Genomic DNA, 17,946 nt, shown 5'->3' on the forward strand with positions numbered 1-17,946 from the left:
TTAATAGACTTTTTTCTTGGAGCAGTTTCAGTTTCACAGAGAAATTGAGCAGAAAGTACAGCAGGTTCCCATGCGTCCTCACTCACGCACAGCCCCCACAGTGTTAGCATCCCCACGGTGGTCTGTCAGAGCCAGTGACATGTCCTGGGACATCCTCGCCCAGAGTCCATGATTCTGGGTGCTGTGCACTCTGTGGGTTGGACAGACGTCGAAAGGCATGTGTGCTCCGCTGTAGTATCACACAGTCGTTTCGCTGATTCAGAAACCCTGTGTGCCCTGCCTGTGCCTGCCCTCTCCCCCGTCCCTGACAGCCGCGTGTCTTTACTGTCTGCATCGTTTTCCAGAAGGTCATGTAGGGATCACACAGTTTGTAGCCTTTTCAAATTGGCTCCTTTCATTTAATAATACACATTTAAGGTTGCTCCATGTGTTTTCATGGGTTGATACGTCGTTTCTCTTTAGCACTGAATAATAAATAGTCTGTTGTCTGGAGGTACCAAAGTTTATTTATCCATTCACCTTCTGAAGGAGATTTTGGTTGCTTCCAAGTTCTGGCAACTATGAGTAAAACTGTTAACAAACATCTGTGTGCAGGAGTTTGTGTGGATTTAAGTTTTCATTTGGGTAAGTTCTGAGGAGCACGACTGCTCAGTTGCAGGGTGAGAGGATGTCTGATTTTGTAGGAAACCCCCAGAGTGCCCTCAGTGGCGGCCGGCGCCATCTGCCTCCCCACCAGCAGTGCTGAGAGTCCCTGTCGCTTCCCAGCCTTGCCAGCATGTGGCGTCCATGTCCCGCGTTTTGGCCCTTCTGCCGGGTGTGTTGTCTCCTTGTTTTTGCCTGTGTTTTTGGTTTTAACTTATTACACGGTTCATGTTTGCAGCTTGCATTACATTTCTCTTAGAGTTGGAGTGGACAGCTCGGGAGGCGTTGCTGAAAAGGAAGGAAAAGATTGGCAGTTAGTACCCGGAGGTGAAAGTGAGGTTAAGAGGAGAGTGTTTTCTTTTCAGCCTGGGAGGAGTAAGTAATAGCATGTTCGTATCCTAATGGAGACGATGCAGGAAAGAAGAAAAAACGGATGACCTGACAAAGAAAGGGGCTGGTCAGTGGAAGAGGCCTCAGGCAGATGGCAGGGCCCGGTGCCTGCCCGAAGGTGAGGAGGCTCGGTGGGTAAGCGCGCCTGAGGGCGCTGTGCAGGCCCTGGCGGAAACGCTGCTGCGTGCGTGTCCACACAGGGTGCTGGCGCCCTCACGCCCCCGTCAGCAGCACGTCACGCACCCACCTTCCTTCCCTCTCAGCGTCAGGTTTCTTCTAGTCTTTAATAATTGTTTGCAGTTTCCCTTCTTGAGAGACCAGGGGGGAGCAAAGGCTTTGGCAGCCCCTGCGCACCTGGCCAGGACCTCCAAAGCAGACACTGCGGTCTGGGGGGCCCTGCGCCCAGCCCGCTGCTGCTGCTGCTGCCCACGCCTCTGCTCCACCTGCCCCGAGCTGGGTGTCTGCGTCTCCGCTCCTCTCCTCTCCGGCTCCTGGGCAAACACGCCTCCCTGTCCCCTAACCCTCTTAACCATCCCACACAGTCCCTGTGCCCATGGCCCTAACTCCTGTCCCCGCCTTGTGATGTTTTCGGACCGTAACAGTTTTAGTAACAATCCTGGGGACTGACTCTGCGTCATCAACTCTGTTATGGGAGGTAAAGGGTCCTGCAGAAAGCAGGCGCCGTCTGTGGGGTCCAGGCAGGTCCCTGGCTAGCCTCTGCTGTGGTTCCCCGTGAGGCAGCTGCCCCCCTGTGGCCAAGGGCGTGGTGGTGGTGGTGGTGGGAGGGCGAGAGAAGGGGCGGCTGCCTCTCTGCTCGGGGGCAGGGCCCTGTTTGATGACTTGGGCTCACCAGCTATGTGAATGGCTACTTTTGGAATTACTTAAGGTCACTCAATTTTCAATGTGACTGACCCATTTAGGGACTGACTAAAAGCCTTTCGGAGTCTCTGTTCTATTTATGTGATTTTTCTCTCCCTTCTGGTGATTTTTGGATATTGCTATGAAGACTGTTAACATCCTTTACAAAATGACTGGTTACCGTGATTTTCAGGTACCTTCAGATTTGTAAAGGTATGCAAACTGCAGTCTGAGAAGTTAGAGGTACTCTGATAGCAGTTTTTCATTTGCCCATAGTAGATTATTGTTGTTCAGTCACTAAGTCATGTCCGATTTCACCATCCCATGGACTGCAGCATGCCAGGCTCTCTGTCCTTCACTATCTCCAGGAGTTTGCTCAAATTCATGTCCATTGAGTCTGTGATGCTATCTAACCATCTCATCCTCTATCGTCCCCTTCTCCTACCTGCTTCAATCTTTCCCAGCATCAAGGTCTTTTCTAATAAGTCAGTTCTTCGCATCAGGTGGCCAAAGTATTGGAGCTTCAGCTTCAGCATCAGTCCTTCCAATGAATATTCAGGACTGATTTCTTTAGGATAGACTGGTTGGATCTCCTTGCAGTCCAAGGGACTCTCAAGAGCATCAGTTCTTAGGCGCTCAGCTTTCTATTTGGTCCAACTCTCACATCCATACATGACTACTGGAAAAACCACAACTTTGACTATATGGACCTTTATTAACTAAAGTATGAAGAAGGAAATGGCAGCCGCTCCAGTGTTCTTGCCTGGAGAATCCCAGGGATGGGGGAGCCTGGTGGGCTGCCGTCTGTGGGGTCGCACAGGGTCGGACACGACTGAAGTGACTTAGCAGCAGCAGCATTGACAAAGTAATGTCTGCTTTTTAATACGCTGTCTAGGTTTGTCATAGCTTTTCTGCCAGGGAGCAAGCATGTTTTAATTTCGTGGTTGCATATTTTGAACTGAATGAGAATGAAAGCACAGCATATCAACATTTATCAAATACCTCAAAGCAGTGTTTAATAGGGACATTTACAGCGCTGACCATCGTCAAGAGAAAGGGTTCACTGCCCTCTGCTTCTGCCTTAAGAAAGTAGAAAGTCAAGGAGCCAACCATACCCAAAGATACTCAAAGTAATGAAATAAAAGCATAAAAGCAGAATGCAGTAAAACAACAAAAAAATTTAATATGGAAAAATCCATGAAACCGAAAGCTAACTGTCTTAAGAATAATAAAATTGATTAACCTTAAGGTAGGCCAAAATTTTGCGTAGATGCTGTATAAGCCTGTGAAAAGATACTTATTGTATTGTTAGGAAAACCACATTGAGATAGCAGTACACATTGGTTATGGGGCGCCAATGAAAACCTCACGATGAGGGTGTTGGTTAACTGGGACTCCTTATCAGTGCTCTTTGGGAGGAGTTTGGCAATTTTGTTTTTTTTTTTCCCCCCGGTCAAGGTGCATGGCCTGTGGCATCTTAGTTCCCTGTCCAGGGTTCCTGTGCCCCCTGCAGTGGAAGCACAGAGCCCTAACCACTGGACTGCTGGGAAATCCCGGTGGTTTCTTAGAAGTTAGACACCCCAGTTATTCTTTTCCTTGGTATTTATGCAAGAGAAGCAAAAACATGTGTTCCCAGCAAGATTTATACATGAGTGTTCATAGCAACTACTGTTTGTGAAGCTAAGACTGGGAGACAGGCTGCCTTGTCCAGACAGCAGAATGTGAGGGAGCTGTGGCTTACCTACAGGGGACGCTGCTTGGGAGGGACAGGAACAGTCCTGTGATCCACACCAGGAGTCCTCTCCAAGTGATGATACTGAGAGAGAAGCCCGACAAAGGGGACCGCCTCCCGTGCTGAGCGGAGTCTCCAGGCGTCGGAACATTTGACCTCCGTTCGGGACGCATCTGGCTTTACAGCCCGTGTGCCCTGCCGGTTCCGAACCACAGAAGGGACCGCGCCCGCTCTCCTGGGTGTCTGCCACCACGTCGTCTGGGTGGTTAACGCGCCCACGTCAGCCCTTGCTCTTGACGTCCGCAGCCCATCCTCCGCTGCTGGGGGCCCCTGCCCGGGGGCGCGAGTCCCCGAAGCCTGACCGCTCTGCTCCCCTGGGCTCGCCTCACATGTGGTGACCACTCCAGAGTCGGTTGTCCGCATGCCGGGGTTTCTCTGTAAGGTGAGACCTGGGTCACGCACTGCCCTTCTGAGCAGCCACCAGCCCCCGCACAGCGCCCCCAGGCTGGCTGAGCAGCCCCGGCCCCTCATCCTCGGCCCCGGGCCTCCCCTCTGGCCCGCGTCCTGCTCTGGAAGGACCCGTGTGCACAGCTGCCCCCATGCCGGCACCCCTCTGCCAGCTCCCCCGCAGCCGCTTCCGTCTGCGTTGCCCTAGCCCTCGGGTCTCACGTAGCTCTGCTCTCATTAAAGCCACGCTGTCCTCCTCCTCCGCTCTGCACCCTCAGCAACTTCATGTCTTCATTCTGGTGGAGAAGCACTTAGCGCGCTGGGCCGTCGGAGGTTCTGTCTGTGTTTACTAGTCCGACATCGCTCTCAGACCAGCAGGACCCGGGCGTCTGACCTGTGCACGGGCTGTGTGTCCGACCCCTGTGCCCGAGTCGTGCTCACCGAGGCTGCTCCACGTGCAGTCCAGCCTCTCTCCTGCCCCTGACGTCTGCCCCCCGTCCCGGGGGGCGCTGCCTTCGCAGTGGTTTCACCCTGGCCTCTTCACCGCTTCCCTTCTCTCATCTCTTCTCCTCCGCATGTCCTATCTCCGTGTCCAGACCTGAGTGAGGCCAGGCCCCGTGGCTCCCTGCCGCCTTCTCCTCTGTCCATGCCCCAGGGCCTCTGGCACCAGCCCCCCACTTGAGACGTCTCCTCAGGGAGGCCCTCGACAACTGCAGTGACGAAGGGCATCATCCTCAACCCCAGACACCTTGTCTTGCTTTCTCTGCTCAGCCACTGCTGCCTAACGTCCTGGACTGAGAGCACAGATGTTTGACCTTGTCCTCGTGTTTGACGAGCACTGCCCTCCCCCCGCGGGGAGCTGGGTTTACTCACCGTGCGTCTCCGTGCTGGGCCAGTGTCCTGCACACAGTGGGCTCCCAGGAAGCCCTGCGGGGATGGACTCTGAGCTGGCTGCTCTCAAGTCACTTCTGCCTCTTAACATTCTGATTCTGCTGGGGACCTTTGTCACCTTGGGCCCAGCGTCTCCTGCTCTGGGTAGAAAGGCAGCCTGCAGAGGCCTGAGGCCTGGGGCTGCTCCGCCAGCGATGGGCTTGGGAGCTGTTGGGACAGAGAAGGGCAGCTGCTCCCGGGGGCGGCCGTGCGCAGCCATTCAGGTGAGCCCACTCAGACACGCAGGCGGCTGCTGAGCTGGGTGGTGAAACCCAGGGTGCACCTGTGGGCGTGACAGGTTCGATTGCTGGTTCTCGTAGGCTGGGAAGAAGAGAGGTGTGCGCTTCTGTGTCTCAGCGGTGCTGTCTCATCCCTGCAGTCACTCATGTTTTCCTTCATCCTGTCCGCCCCCTTGATACCTGGTCCCTCCAGGCCTTGCTGACAGCACCTGAGGAGCTTCGGGAGCACTCTGGCCGTGGTGGCGGCAGTCAGCAGTGCGTGTGCGGGGCCAGCCAGGGGCAGGGGGCACGCCGGGGCCGAGGGCGGAGCCGGGAGTGTGCGGGCCACGTTGGGCCAGAGTGGCCCCAGCCCAGTGCTGGCCCCGAGGCCGCCGTGCCCCGCCCTGCGCACTCTGCTCAGGGGCCGTGGCCATGCGACTGCGTCAGGAAGGCTGTGCCTGGCCTCTCTGCTCGCCTGTGGCCAGCTGTGCCTCTCGAGCTGCTCTGTAGGATTTGCAGGGTGGTTCCGCCAAGGTGCACACAATGCCTCAAGGCTCATGTTGATCTGGATTAAAATCTTGGCTGCTACTTGCTCAGCTGATGACTTTAGGCCCGTTTTAAACCTGGGCGCCAGTTTGTGGGTTTCTAAGGCTAATTTTATTTTTCTGATGGCGAGATTGATATTATAGAGGATCTGGAGCCATGATCTTTCCTCTGCCTCGTGCCTACCCTCACCCTTCAGTTTAGGACCTGTTTCAAAAGTGGATGTAGATAGTGAGGCTGCAGTTGAATTCGTAACTGCTGACACGCTTAGAGGGAGGCTGGTCTTTGATGTGTGGCTGCTGTCAGGCCCCTAGATGTGTATCTTGACTTGAACTTGAACAGCCTGCCTCAGAGGTGGCTTGGCTCTGTAGGTGAACTCAAGCCAGATTGCCGCCTCAGCCTTGAGCCCCGAGTGCAGACATCTCTAGAATCGTGGCTTTGACCTTTGTTGCTGTTTTTGGCTGCACTGAGCAGCTCGTGGGATCTTAGGTCCTCAACCCAAGCCCTCAGCAGTGAAAGCAAGGAGTCCTAACCTCTACAGCTCCAGGGAATTCCCTGAACTTTGTTGATGGTTAAAAGAAAAAAGAAAATGTCCTGGTGCTTTCTCAGTCTGAATTGAGGCTGATGTTTCCTAGCAAGTGGGGGGAATACAGAAGTCTAGGTGAAGGAGTGAAGTCAGATTTCTGCCTCCTCCTTAGATGTTCTTTATGGTGTTGCTCTTTTATTTGAGGTATGTGTTTCTAGAATGCTCAGCACAGTTTTATTTAACAAATCCCGTTTGTTGTTTCTCAGTGTGAACATACATGTGCATTAAAGTTTTAGAACTATTAAGATTGAATGGTCCTGGCTTTGTGGCTCATGTTTTGAAAAAAACTTTTTTTTCTTTTTTCTGTTCCAGACTCCTTTTAACTTTGGCATGAATCATAGAACACCACCCTACCCTGCTGGGGATTACTGCCTTCTGTGCAGAAGCGAGCGGAAAGACTCTTCGTTCTTAGAGAGTGGAGTGAAGACCGCAAGCAAGCTGGCCCTGTCCATGGCACCCAAGGGCAACAGCGTGCTGCACCTGCCGCTCTGGGTGTGCCCCGACTGCCGGCGCACCGTGGAGAAGGACGAGCGCCATGGTGGCCTCGAGCAGCCGGCGGTGAGTGCCCGCGGGGCCGTGTCCCGGGACCGGCCTCCGCCCGCGCTGCCCCGTCAGCCCGGCTCTGCCCCCCCACCGTCAGCATGTCAGCCCCGTTAGCGAGCTTGGTGGCCCACAGGGCGGGTTTCAGCGTTTTATGTCCGGTCGCAGGATTTCTTTGGCAATACAGTTTGTTGAAAAACTAGACGGCTTTGTGTGCGCTCAGTTCTAGACGATTCCATGTGCTGGTAACTTGCCTGAACGTCTCTTCCCAAATGCAGTTCTCAGGTCAGGCTCCCCGCCCCACTCTGCCACCTCCCTTTTCATGCTTCAGCTCAGTGAAGCCTTCTTGAGAACGTCAGCATCTTTAGCCCAGACAGCGTCTTCGTGGGCTGTGGTTCTGAAAGGGCTTTAGTTTCTCTTTAACCAGTTCGTGGCTGTGCTGGGTCTCGATGGCGGCCCTTGGGCCCCCTCCAGTGTGGAGCGCAGGGGACTCTGGGCTGTGGACCGTGGGCCCCCCTGCGGTGCTGCTCTCGTGGAGCGCGGGCGCTCGGGCTCGGTAGCTGTGGAGCTCGGGCTTAGTTGCCCCACGGCGGGTGGGATCTTCCCAGACTAGGGATTGAACCCGTGTCCCTGCACTGGCAGGCAGAGCCTCAGACCCTGGACCACCATGGAGTCCTGACAGGGCTTTCAGACCTGGTCTTTGGGTTCTGGGGGGAGTTGCCTTGTAGCCATGTAAGGCCCCACATTCTTGGGCTCGTCCGTGGCTTTTATTTCTGCCTGCTGGGTCTTTTCTGAGCTGTGGTCTCTGTTCTCCCGCCTCTCTGCGTGCGGCCATGACAGCCCCCACTGGCACTGTCTGCTTGCTGACCCGAGGCTGCTGTCCACTTGAGCCCCCCACAGGCCTGCTTCCACTCGGCAGAAGCCTCCTCACCGCCCCCCGCCGAGCCGTGACTGCTGTTCGAGGGTTTCCTGGAAGGCAGCGCCCAGCTCGCGTGTTGGCTTCTGGAATAGTGCTGTAACAGCTGCGGCTCCGAACCCCGTCGTTTATCAAAACAGAAGTTGGCTTCTCACTAGCGTGCTTCCCGCACGGCCCTCTTTCCTGTTCTGCTCTGCTCCTTAGCACTTCTTTCTAACATACTGTGTATTTTACTTACGCACTTTGTCTTTTTCCTTCGCTGGAACATACACTCCAAGAGGGAGGGCAGCTCCTTTCGTGTGTTTTCCAAAGACAGTGCTCAGTCAGTCACTGCAGCTGCTCAGTCGTGTCCCAGGGACTGCAGCACGCCAGGTGTGCTTGTCCATCACCAACTCTGGCATATTTTAGGTACCCAAAATATTTGAATTAATAAATAAATGAATGAATGAAGAAATGATACAGAATAGATTAAAAAGATGGCCAGTTGATCTTACGTTTTTTCACCTGCAGATCTTCGTGCTTTTATCATTTTATTTTACTTTTGTTTCCTTTCTCGTCCACTTAAAGTATTTGGTCTTTTTTCAGTTTTTTGTTGTTGTTCAGTCACTCAGTCATGTCCGACTCTTTGCGACACCATGGACTACAGCACACCAGGCTTCCCTGTCCATCACCATCTCCCCGAGCTTGCTCAGACTCATGTCCATTGAGTCGGTGATGCCATCCAACCATCTCATCCTCTGTCATCTCGTCTCTTCTTGCCCTCAGTCTTTCCCAGTACCAGGGTCTTTTCTAACAAGTCAGCCCTTTGCATCAGGTGGCCAAAGTATTGGACTTTCAGCTTCAGCATCAATCCTTCCAGTGAAAATCGAGCACTGATTTCCTTTAGGATGGACTGGTTGGATCTCCTTGCAGTCCAAGGGACAAGTCCAACTTCTCCAACACCACAGTTCAAAAGCATCAATTCTTCAGTGCTCAGCCTTCTTTATGGTCCAACTCTCACATCCATATGTGACTACTGGAAAAACCATAGCTTTGACTATACGGACCTTTGTCAGCAAAGTAATGTCTCTGCTTTTTAATATGCTGTCTAGGTTTGTCTTCAGTTTTTTAATGGAAGACTGTTTAGCGTAATGATGCTTGTTTGTTTTTCGTCACTTCAGTAGGCATTCTTGCGTTTTCCAGCAGCTCATGCGTCCTCTTTGCTTCCGAAACTCTACCGTCGTTGGCTCCTGTCTCCAGTCCAGCTCCTCTGCGGTGGCCCGACTGCCTCGGGAGAATAGTTGCTCTGTTCTTCCTGGTTTGGAGGCAAGTGGAAATGCCTGTTATGGCCCATAATCAGTCTTCCCAGGAGGAGAGTCTCGTTTCCTGACTCTGATTTTGCCTGGACGATGCATCCACAAATGAGGCTTCTCTCCTCATCAAAAAAGTGGTTCCAGGGACCACAGAGGTGTAATGTTAACCAGTGTTTATATATTTAAACCTTCTGGTGCTTTTGTATGGTTGGCTTCTTTGTTCAAGCTGCTTAAAACCACTGAACTTTTTTTTTTTCTCAATGAGATGTAATTTACATCTAGTAAAATTCACCCATTTAAAGTGTATATATAGTTCACTGAGTTTTGACAGATTTATGTAGTTGTATAAACAGTTACCACAGTTAAGACACAGAACCCCCAGATGTTCTCTTGTTCACCTTGGTGTTGACCCTTCCCTCCTCCCAGCCCCTAATAACTACTGACGTGGCTTTTATCCGCGTGGATCTGCTATTCCCGAGTGTCACGTGTGCTTCTTTCACATGGTGTGATGCTTTGAGAGCTGCGCACCAGCATCGCATTCGTCGTTTTCACTGCATAAACTGTAGGGACATGCTGTCGTCTGTGGATCTGTTTATCGTTGACGTGTGTTTCTGTCATTTCCAGACTTGGACTGTTCTGAGTCGAGCTGTTGTGAGCGTCCTTGTGCAGGTCTTTCCGCAGACAGCCTTTGTACGCATCACTGGCCTGGTTTGCTCATGTCTGGTTGAGAACTTGGCATCTGCCTGTGAAGGGAGTCACCTCATGGAGGCTCGTTGAAGGCGTCTTGTCTTGTATGTCTTTCGGAGCCTGGTAAAGTGAGTTGAGATGTGTTGCTGTTCCTGGTCTTTGGAGAGTTTGTTTACTGTTGGTGGTGTGTGTCGTGTTGGTGGTGGTGTGTGCAGTGTCTGTGGTGTGTGTAGTGTTGGTGATGTGTGTATAGTATCAGTGGTGTGTGTGTATGTGTAGTGGTGGTGTGTATGTAGAGGTGTGGGTGTGTGTGGTATCTGTGTGGGTGTATGTGGTGGTGGTGTGCGTGTATATAGTGGTGATGTGTGTAGTGTTGGTGGTAGGTGTGGGGTTGATGGTGTGTGTAGTATTGGTGGTGTGAGTGTGTGCAGTGTCAGTGGGGTGTGTGTGCAGTGTCAGTGGGGTGTGTGTGCAGTGGGGTGTGTGTGCAGTGTCAGTGGGGTGTGTGTGGTGGTGGTGGTGGGTCATGTGTGCAGTGGTGGTGTTGGTCCTTCCTGCGTGGGGGCAGTGCCAGGCCGCGCCTGCAGAGGCGGTCGGCGAGGTGGGCCCCGGAGCTGGCTCAGACCCGTGTCTCTGGCGGCTGCCCCCTGTGCTGGTGTGGGCCGGGCCGGGGGGGCCTCCCCACGCCCGGGGGCTGGCACCTTCTCCTTCCCCCACCCTGTGTCTGGGGCCAGATGCGCTTGCCTGGTGAGCCTGCCCTGCCTGCGTCCGCGTGGCCCCAGGGGAGCGCGCCCAGCCCCAGCGGGGAAGGCCTGCGCTCGTGTGGGGAGAAGGGGAGAAGCGCCGGCCACCCTCGGCCCCGGGCACTTACTGCGAATGGAGCCATCCCCTCTGATCCTCTGTGCCACCCCCTCGGCCGGTGCCCCTGGGCCTGGCACTGTCGGGCGGGCCCAGGCCACGGGCGTGGGGGCCATGCCAGTGTCCCCGTGGTCAGGGACGCGCTGAGCGAGGCCTGTGATCCAGCGCTGAATGCACTCCGTCTCCAGAGGTCGTGCCAGCCTGCCCGCCTCGCAGGCCTCGCTCAGAGGCCGGGGCAAGAGCGTGTTCTGTGCAGACACCGAGAAGCCTTGGTTTCTGATGTCCGCCTGGATCCCGGCTGTCCGGTCATGGGCCTGAGTGTGTCTGTCTCCAGGAGCCGCTGCCCCACTGGGTCCTGCCTAACGGGAGGGGCCCGGCCTGCAGTGCTGCCCTGGCCGCCCCACTGCACCTGGGACTGCCCAGGCGCCCCTGACGCTCCATGGTCTCCCTGCGGCTGAGGAGGCTGCCTCCCGGGTGTACCCCCGGGCCCAGGCGGCCGGTGGTTCTCGTCCTCTCCTCCTCCGGCCCCAGCCCTGCCCGGCCGTCCCCGTCGATCTCTCCCCCGCCAGCCCCTGGGTCACGGCCTCCTGCCTTCTCCATGGCGGTGCAGGGCTGGGGGTGCGTTTTGAATTTTTGCTTCAGTTTCTTGAACAGATAAAGACATTTTCCATTTCTTTTCAAGTCGTGTGTGTGTTTAGTCGCTCAGTCATGTCTGACTCTCTGCGACCCCATGGACTGCAGCCCACCAAGCTCCTCTGTCCATGGGATTCTCCAGGCCAGAACAGTGGAGTGGGGATCTTCCCCACGCAGGGATGGAACCCGGGTCTCCTGCATTGCAGGTGGATTCTTTGCTGTCTGAACCACCAGGGAAGCCCCTTTTCAAGTTAGCTGCGGTAAAGTATATTATTAGAAGCTGTCAGTTTGTGTGCGGGGGTCTGTTTTTAGTTGCTACCATACCTGTAGATACAGCTTTTTATTCCTCATATTTGTGCTTTTTCTGTTCTTTTTTTTTAGCCAGTCTCACTTGCAGTCTGTCAGTCATGTCTCCAAAGAGGAACTTGAAAAATCTTTAAAAACCTCTGTCCTTCTACTCTGTTCCATTCATGACTGCTGTTGTGTGTGGGGTGGGGGTGTCTGTCAGACGCTGTGGCGCATGTGGCAGACGCTCACGGCCCCCGCCCCGCCCCCCCCCCCCCCCCCCCCCCCCCGGCGTCCTCTGCACCTTCACAGACTCCCCTGCAGGCACACTCTGCTCTGTCCCTGCCCAGGTGCCCTGCTCTGTTCAGGGTGTTGGGAGGTGGTGATGGCAGACGCCACCAGGTCCTGAGCCACAGACAGATACTTGTCAGTCATGGACCTGGTTCCCCCGGTTCCTTGTCCTCGGGACCAGGGCACAGATGCCATGGCAGGGTGGGGCGCGTGACAGTGTGGGGACTCCCCATCTTCCAGGCCTCTTCTGAGGGCTGGGGAGCTGGAGCTGGGTACCAGCTGCTTTAGGGGAGCGGCCCTCCTGCACTCATCTCACCCAGAGACCGGGGGGCACTTGCCTGCTCCGCCTGCCCGTGCCTGCACAGGGGGGTGGGGGCACCACCTGTGCACAGGCAGCCTGGCCTGCACGCCAGCGGCCCTGCCCAGGCAGCTGCAGAGCTGCCGTCTCCGTTCTCAGTGGCTGCTCTCTGCCTCCCCGCTTGGGGTTCTTCCCCACCCGTGTATACGGCTCTGCCGTCACGTGTGCGGGAAGCCTGGTTACTGCTCCGTGTTTTGAATTGCTGGTAGTATCGGCTCAGTTTTAAGTGTTATCCAGTCGTGGTTATTTCTGTTTTCAACAGTGAATTGTTTTTAGAAGTATTTGTAAATATCCAAACCTAACTCTTGGGTTACTTGCAATCATACTGACTTCTAATGTAATGCTGTTGCTGTTGGACAGTGTGACCTGTCTGACGGTGACTCCTCATCAGTCAGATACGCTAACATGCGGTGGTGGTGCGGTCGCTCATTCACGTCCGACTCTGCCACCGAAGGCCACAGCGCACCAGGCCTTGCCGTCCCTCACCATCTGACTCCGGCACCAAAGGCCGCAGCGCACTGGGCCTCACCGTCCCTCACCATCTGACTCTGCCACCAAAGGCCACAGCGCGCCAGGCCTTGCCATCCCTCACCATCTGACTCCGGCACCAAAGACCGCAGCGCGCCAGGCCTCGCCGTCCCTCACCATCTGACTCTGCCACCAAAGGCTGCAGCGCGCCAGGCCTCACCGTCCCTCACCATCTGACTCTGCCACCAAAGGCTGCAGCGCGCCAGGCCTCGCCGTCCCTCACCATCTCCCGAAGTTTGTGCTAGTTCATGTTCATTGCATTGGTGTTGCCATCCAGCCTTCTTACCCTCTCATACCCTGTTCTCCATCTCATTCTCTGATACCCTCTTCTCTTTCTGCCCTCAGTCTTTCCCAGTATTAGGGGCTTTTCCAGTGAGTTGGCTGTTCCCATCAGATGACCCAAACTGGAGCCTCAGCATCAGTCCTTCCAACGAGTATTCAGGGTTGATTTCCCTTAAGATTGATTGGTTTGATCTCCTTGCTGTCCAAGGGAACTTTCAGGAGTCTTCTCCAGCACCACAGTTCAAAGGCATCAATTCTTTGGTGTTCTGCCTTCTTTACGGTCCAGCTCTCACAACCATACATGACCACTGGGAAGACCATAGCCTTGACTATATGGACCTTTGTCAGCAGAGTAATGTCTCTGCTTTTCAACACACTAGGTCTGTCATAGCTTTCCTGCCAAGAAGCAATCATCTTCTGATTTCATGGCTGCAGTCACCATCCTCAGTGATTTTAGAGCCCAAGAAGAGGAAATCTGTCACTGCTTCCACATTTTCCCCTTCTATTTGCCATGAAGTAATGGGGCTGGATGCCATGATCTTAGTTTCTTTAATATTTAGTTTTAAGCTGGCTCTTTCACTCTCCTCTTTCACCCTCATCAAGAGGCTCTTTAGTTCCTCTTTGCTTTCTTCATTAGAGTGGTATCATCCACATATCTGAGGTTGTTGATGTTTCTCCCACCTATCTTGATTCCAGCTTGTAACTCATCCAGCCTGGCATTTCTCATGATGTGCTCAGCGTATAGGTTAAACAAACAGGGTGACAGCAGACAGCCCTGTTGTACTCCTTTCTCAATCTTGAACCAATCAGTTGTTCCATACAGGGTTCTAACTGTTGCTTCTTGACCCGCATACAGGTTTCTCAGGAGACAGGTGAGATGGTCTGGTATTCCTATCTCTTTAAGAGCTTTCCACAGTTTGTTATGATCCACACAGTCAAAGGCTTTAGCATAGTCAATGAAACAGAGGTAGATGTTTTTCTGGAATTCCTTTGCTTTCTCTATGATCCAGTGAATGTTGGCAATTTGATCTCTGGTTCCTCTTCCTTTTCTAAACCCAGCTTGGACATCTGGAAGTTCTTGGTTTGCATAATGCTGAAGCCTAGCATGCAAGATTTTAAGCATGACCTTACTAGCATGGGAGATGAGTGCAATTGTCTGATGGTTAGAACATTCTTTAGTACTACCCTTCTTGGGAATTGGGATGAGGATTGACCTTTTCCAGTCCTGTGGCCACTGCTGGGTCTTCCAGATTTGCTGACATATTGAATGCAGCACCTTGATGGCATCATCCTTTTCAGGTTTTGATTAACTCTCCTGGAATTCCATCATTTCCACTAGCTTTGCTACCAGCAGTGCTTCCTAAGCCTTCGCTGTCCAGAATGTCTGGCTCTGGCTGGCTGACTACACAACCATAGTAATCTGGTTCATTAGCATCTTTTTTGTATAGTTCTGTGTATTGTTTCCATCTCTTACTGATCTCTTCAGCATCTGCTAGATCTCTGCCATTTCTGTCCTTTATTGTGCCCATCCTTGGCCAAATGTTCCCTTGATATTTCCATTTTTCCTGAAGAAGTCTCTCGTCTTTCTGCTTCTGTTATTTTCTTTCAGTTTTATGCAGTGTTCGTTGAAGGCCTTCTTGTCTCTCTGTGCTGTTCTTTGGGACTCTGCGTTCAGTTGGATGTACCTTTCCCTTTCTCCCTGACTTTTCTCTTCTCTCCTTTTTCAGCTGTTTGTAAACCCTCCTCAGAAACCCACCCGGCCTTCTGGTTTTTCCTTCTCTTAGGGATGGTTCTGTTTGTTTGCCTTCCTGTACAGTATTACGGACCTCCATCCATAGTTCTTCAGGAACACTGTTAACTAGATCTAATCCTTGAATCTGTTCATTACCTTCCCTGCATGTTCATAGGGGATTTGATTTAAGTCACACCTGGCTGGCCTGGTGGTTTTCCCTGCTCTGTTGAGTTTTAGCCTGAGGTTTGCTGTGAGCAGCTGGTGGTCTGAGCCACGGGCAGCTCCGGGTCTTGTCTTTGCTGACTGTGTACCGCTTCTCTACCTTTGGCTACAGAGAGTGTAATCAGTCTGATTTCAGTGCTGACCATTTGGTGATGTCCATGTGTAAAGTTGTCTCTCGTGTTGCAGTGACCAGTGCATTCTCTTGGCAGAATTCAGTTAGCCTTTGCCCTGCTTCATTTTGTTCTCCAAGGCCAAATTTGCCTGTTACTCCAGGTATCTCTTGACTTCCTACTTTTGCATTCCAATCCCCAATGATGAATAGAACATATCTTTTTTTTGGTGTTAGTTCTAGGAGGTCTTCTAGGTCTTCACAGAACTGGTCAACTTCAGCTTCTTCAGCATCAGTGGTAGGGGCATCAGTTGAGTTGCTCAGTCGTGTCTGACTCTTTGCGACCCCATGAACTGCAGCACACCAGGCTTCCCTGTCCATCACCAACTCCCAGAGCTTGGAGAAAGTCATGTCCGAGTCAGTGATGCCATCCAGCCATCTCATCCTCCCCCTTCTCCTCCCACCTTCAATCCTCCCAGCATCAGAGTCTTTTCCAGTGAGTCAGTCACAGTATGAAAAGGTAGGGGCATAGACTTGAATTACTTGATGTTAAATAGCTTGCCTTGAAAATGAACTGAGATCATTCTGTTATTTTTGAGGTTGCACCCAAGTACTGCATTTTGGACTCTTTTGCTGACTTATGAGGGCTACTCCATTTCTTCTATGGGATTCTTGCCACAGTAGTAGATATAATGGTCATCTGAGTTAAATTTGCCCATTCCCATCCATTTTAGATTCCTAAGATGTTGATGTTTATTCTTACCATCTCCTGCTTGACCATGTCCAATTTACCTTGATTCATGGACCTAACATTCCAGGTTCCTATGCAATACTGTTCTTTGCAGCATCGGATTTTACTTTCATCACCAGACACATCCACAACTGAGCGTCATTTCCGCTTTGGCCCAGCTTCATTCTTTCTGGGGCTATTAGTAGTTCTCCTCCGCTCTCCCCAGTAGCATATTGGACACCTTCTGACCTGTGGGACTCACCTTTTGGTGTCACGTATCTTTTTATCCTTTTATACAGTTCATGAGGTTCTCATGGCAAGTGTGCTAGGATGATTTGCCATTTCCTCCTCCAGTGGATCACGTTTTGTCAGAACTCTTCATTATGACCCATCGCCTCAGTCTCATAATATGTGTGGTTAGGTTTTTCTAAATGCTCCATGTGTGCTTGAAAATGTTTTCTCAGCATTTAGGTAGAGGACGCTACCCCCGTTCGATCACCGCATGTTAGTTGTGCTCTTTATTAATTTTCTGTGTGCTTAGGTCAGTGAGCATCTTCTGCCGCGTGTGCGTGTCCTTGTTTCTTAGAAGTGTTTCCAGTTTTGCTCTCTAGATTTGAGGGATCTGCTGGGTGGACACAGGCTGCTGATTAAACCCCGGTCTTGCTCTTTGGTGTGGCGGCCTCTCTCCTCAGGGCCTTCTGTTCACTGCTCAGGCACACGCATGCTCTCCCCCCTTCCTCCCCCTCCCACAGCCTCATCTTCGCAGCTGCCCGTGCTGTGTCTCACGAGGGGTCTTGTGCAGTCAGCACAGAAGTGCGTCTCATTTGGTCTCTTGAGAAGCGATTTCATGTTTTTTATTGAGATAAAGTTGATACACAGTAAGTTTCAGGTGAACAGCAGTGATTCACAATTTTTAAAGGTTATGCTCCGTTTGTCGTCAGTAAGGCTGAGTGCCAAAGAATTGATGCTTTTGAACTGTGGTGCTGGAGAAGACTCTTGAGAGTCCCTTGGACTGCAAGGAGATCAAACCAGTCAATCCTAAAGGAAATCAACCCTGAATACTCACTGGAAGGACTGATGCTGAAGCTGAAGCTCCAATACTTTGGCCACCTGATACAAAGAGCCAACTCATTGGAAAAGATTCTGATGCTGGGAAAGACTGAAGGCAAGAGGAGAAGGGGGTGGTAGAGGATGAGATGGTTAGATAGCTTCCGTGACTCAATAGACATGAGTTTGAGCAAACTCCGGGAGATAGTGGAAGACAGAGGAGCCTGGTATGCTGCAGTCCATGGGGTCCCAAAGAGTCAGACACAGCGTAGTGACTGAACGACAGTTAGTATAAAATATTGGATGTATTCCCCTGTCCTGTACAGTATATCCTTATAATTTGTTGCTTATCTAATTCACACATAGTAGTTTGTATCTTTTAATCCGGTCCACTCCCCTGCCCCTCCTGCCTTCCTTTGCCTATTGATAACCACTAGTTTACTCTCTCTGTCTGTGGGTCTGTTTCTCTGTTTTGTTATACTCACTAGTTTGTTTCATTTTTTAGAACCCACACATATAAGTCACATCATGTAATATTTGTCTTTCTCTGACTTATTTCACTTAGCATAATACCCTTCAAGTCCATCCATGTTGCTGTCAATGGAAAAGTTCTCTTTTTCTAATGGCTGAGTAGTGTTCCATTGTGCACACGTGTATGTACACACTACATCTTTATCCGTTCATCCGTTGATGGACATTTAGGTTGCTTCCATGTCCTGGCTACTGTAAACAGTGCTGGTACGAACACTGGCATGCATGTGTCTTTTCAAATTAGTGTTTTCATTTTCTTCAAATGTTGACCCTGGAGTGGAGTTGCCAGATTGTGTGTTAGCTCTGTTGCTCATTTTTCGAGGAAACTCCTCGTTATCTAACAGGGACTGCACCGGTGTGCCTGCCCACCAGCGGCGTACAGGGGCTCTCTCTTCTCCACATCCTCACCAGTAGTTGTTATTTGTGGTCTTTTTGATGACAAGACATTCTGACAGGTGAGAGGTGTTAATCTCATTGTGATTTTGATGTGCATTTGAGAAGCTATTTATTTTTTAAAAAATGCTTATTTCTTTCTTTGGCTGAGCTGAGTCTTAGTTGC

At 52.0% G+C, this 17,946-nt stretch overlaps 1 protein-coding gene across 5 annotated transcripts in view; it reads left to right on the forward strand.

The window, feature by feature from the left end:
* Positions 1-17,946, forward strand: part of FAM193A (family with sequence similarity 193 member A) — a 152,499-nt gene that overhangs the window by 56,607 nt on the left and 77,946 nt on the right. For all 5 annotated transcript variants that reach the window (XM_070462449.1, XM_070462447.1, XM_070462448.1 and 2 more), the window contains one exon: positions 6,659-6,904. In XM_070462449.1, the coding sequence (XP_070318550.1) occupies positions 6,677-6,904 (228 nt within the window). In that variant the 5' untranslated portion in view covers positions 6,659-6,676. The remainder of the gene's footprint in view (positions 1-6,658; positions 6,905-17,946) is intronic.

This window comes from Odocoileus virginianus, unplaced genomic scaffold, assembly GCF_023699985.2.
Source record: "Odocoileus virginianus isolate 20LAN1187 ecotype Illinois unplaced genomic scaffold, Ovbor_1.2 Unplaced_Scaffold_5, whole genome shotgun sequence".
Classification (NCBI taxonomy): domain Eukaryota; kingdom Metazoa; phylum Chordata; class Mammalia; order Artiodactyla; family Cervidae; genus Odocoileus; species Odocoileus virginianus.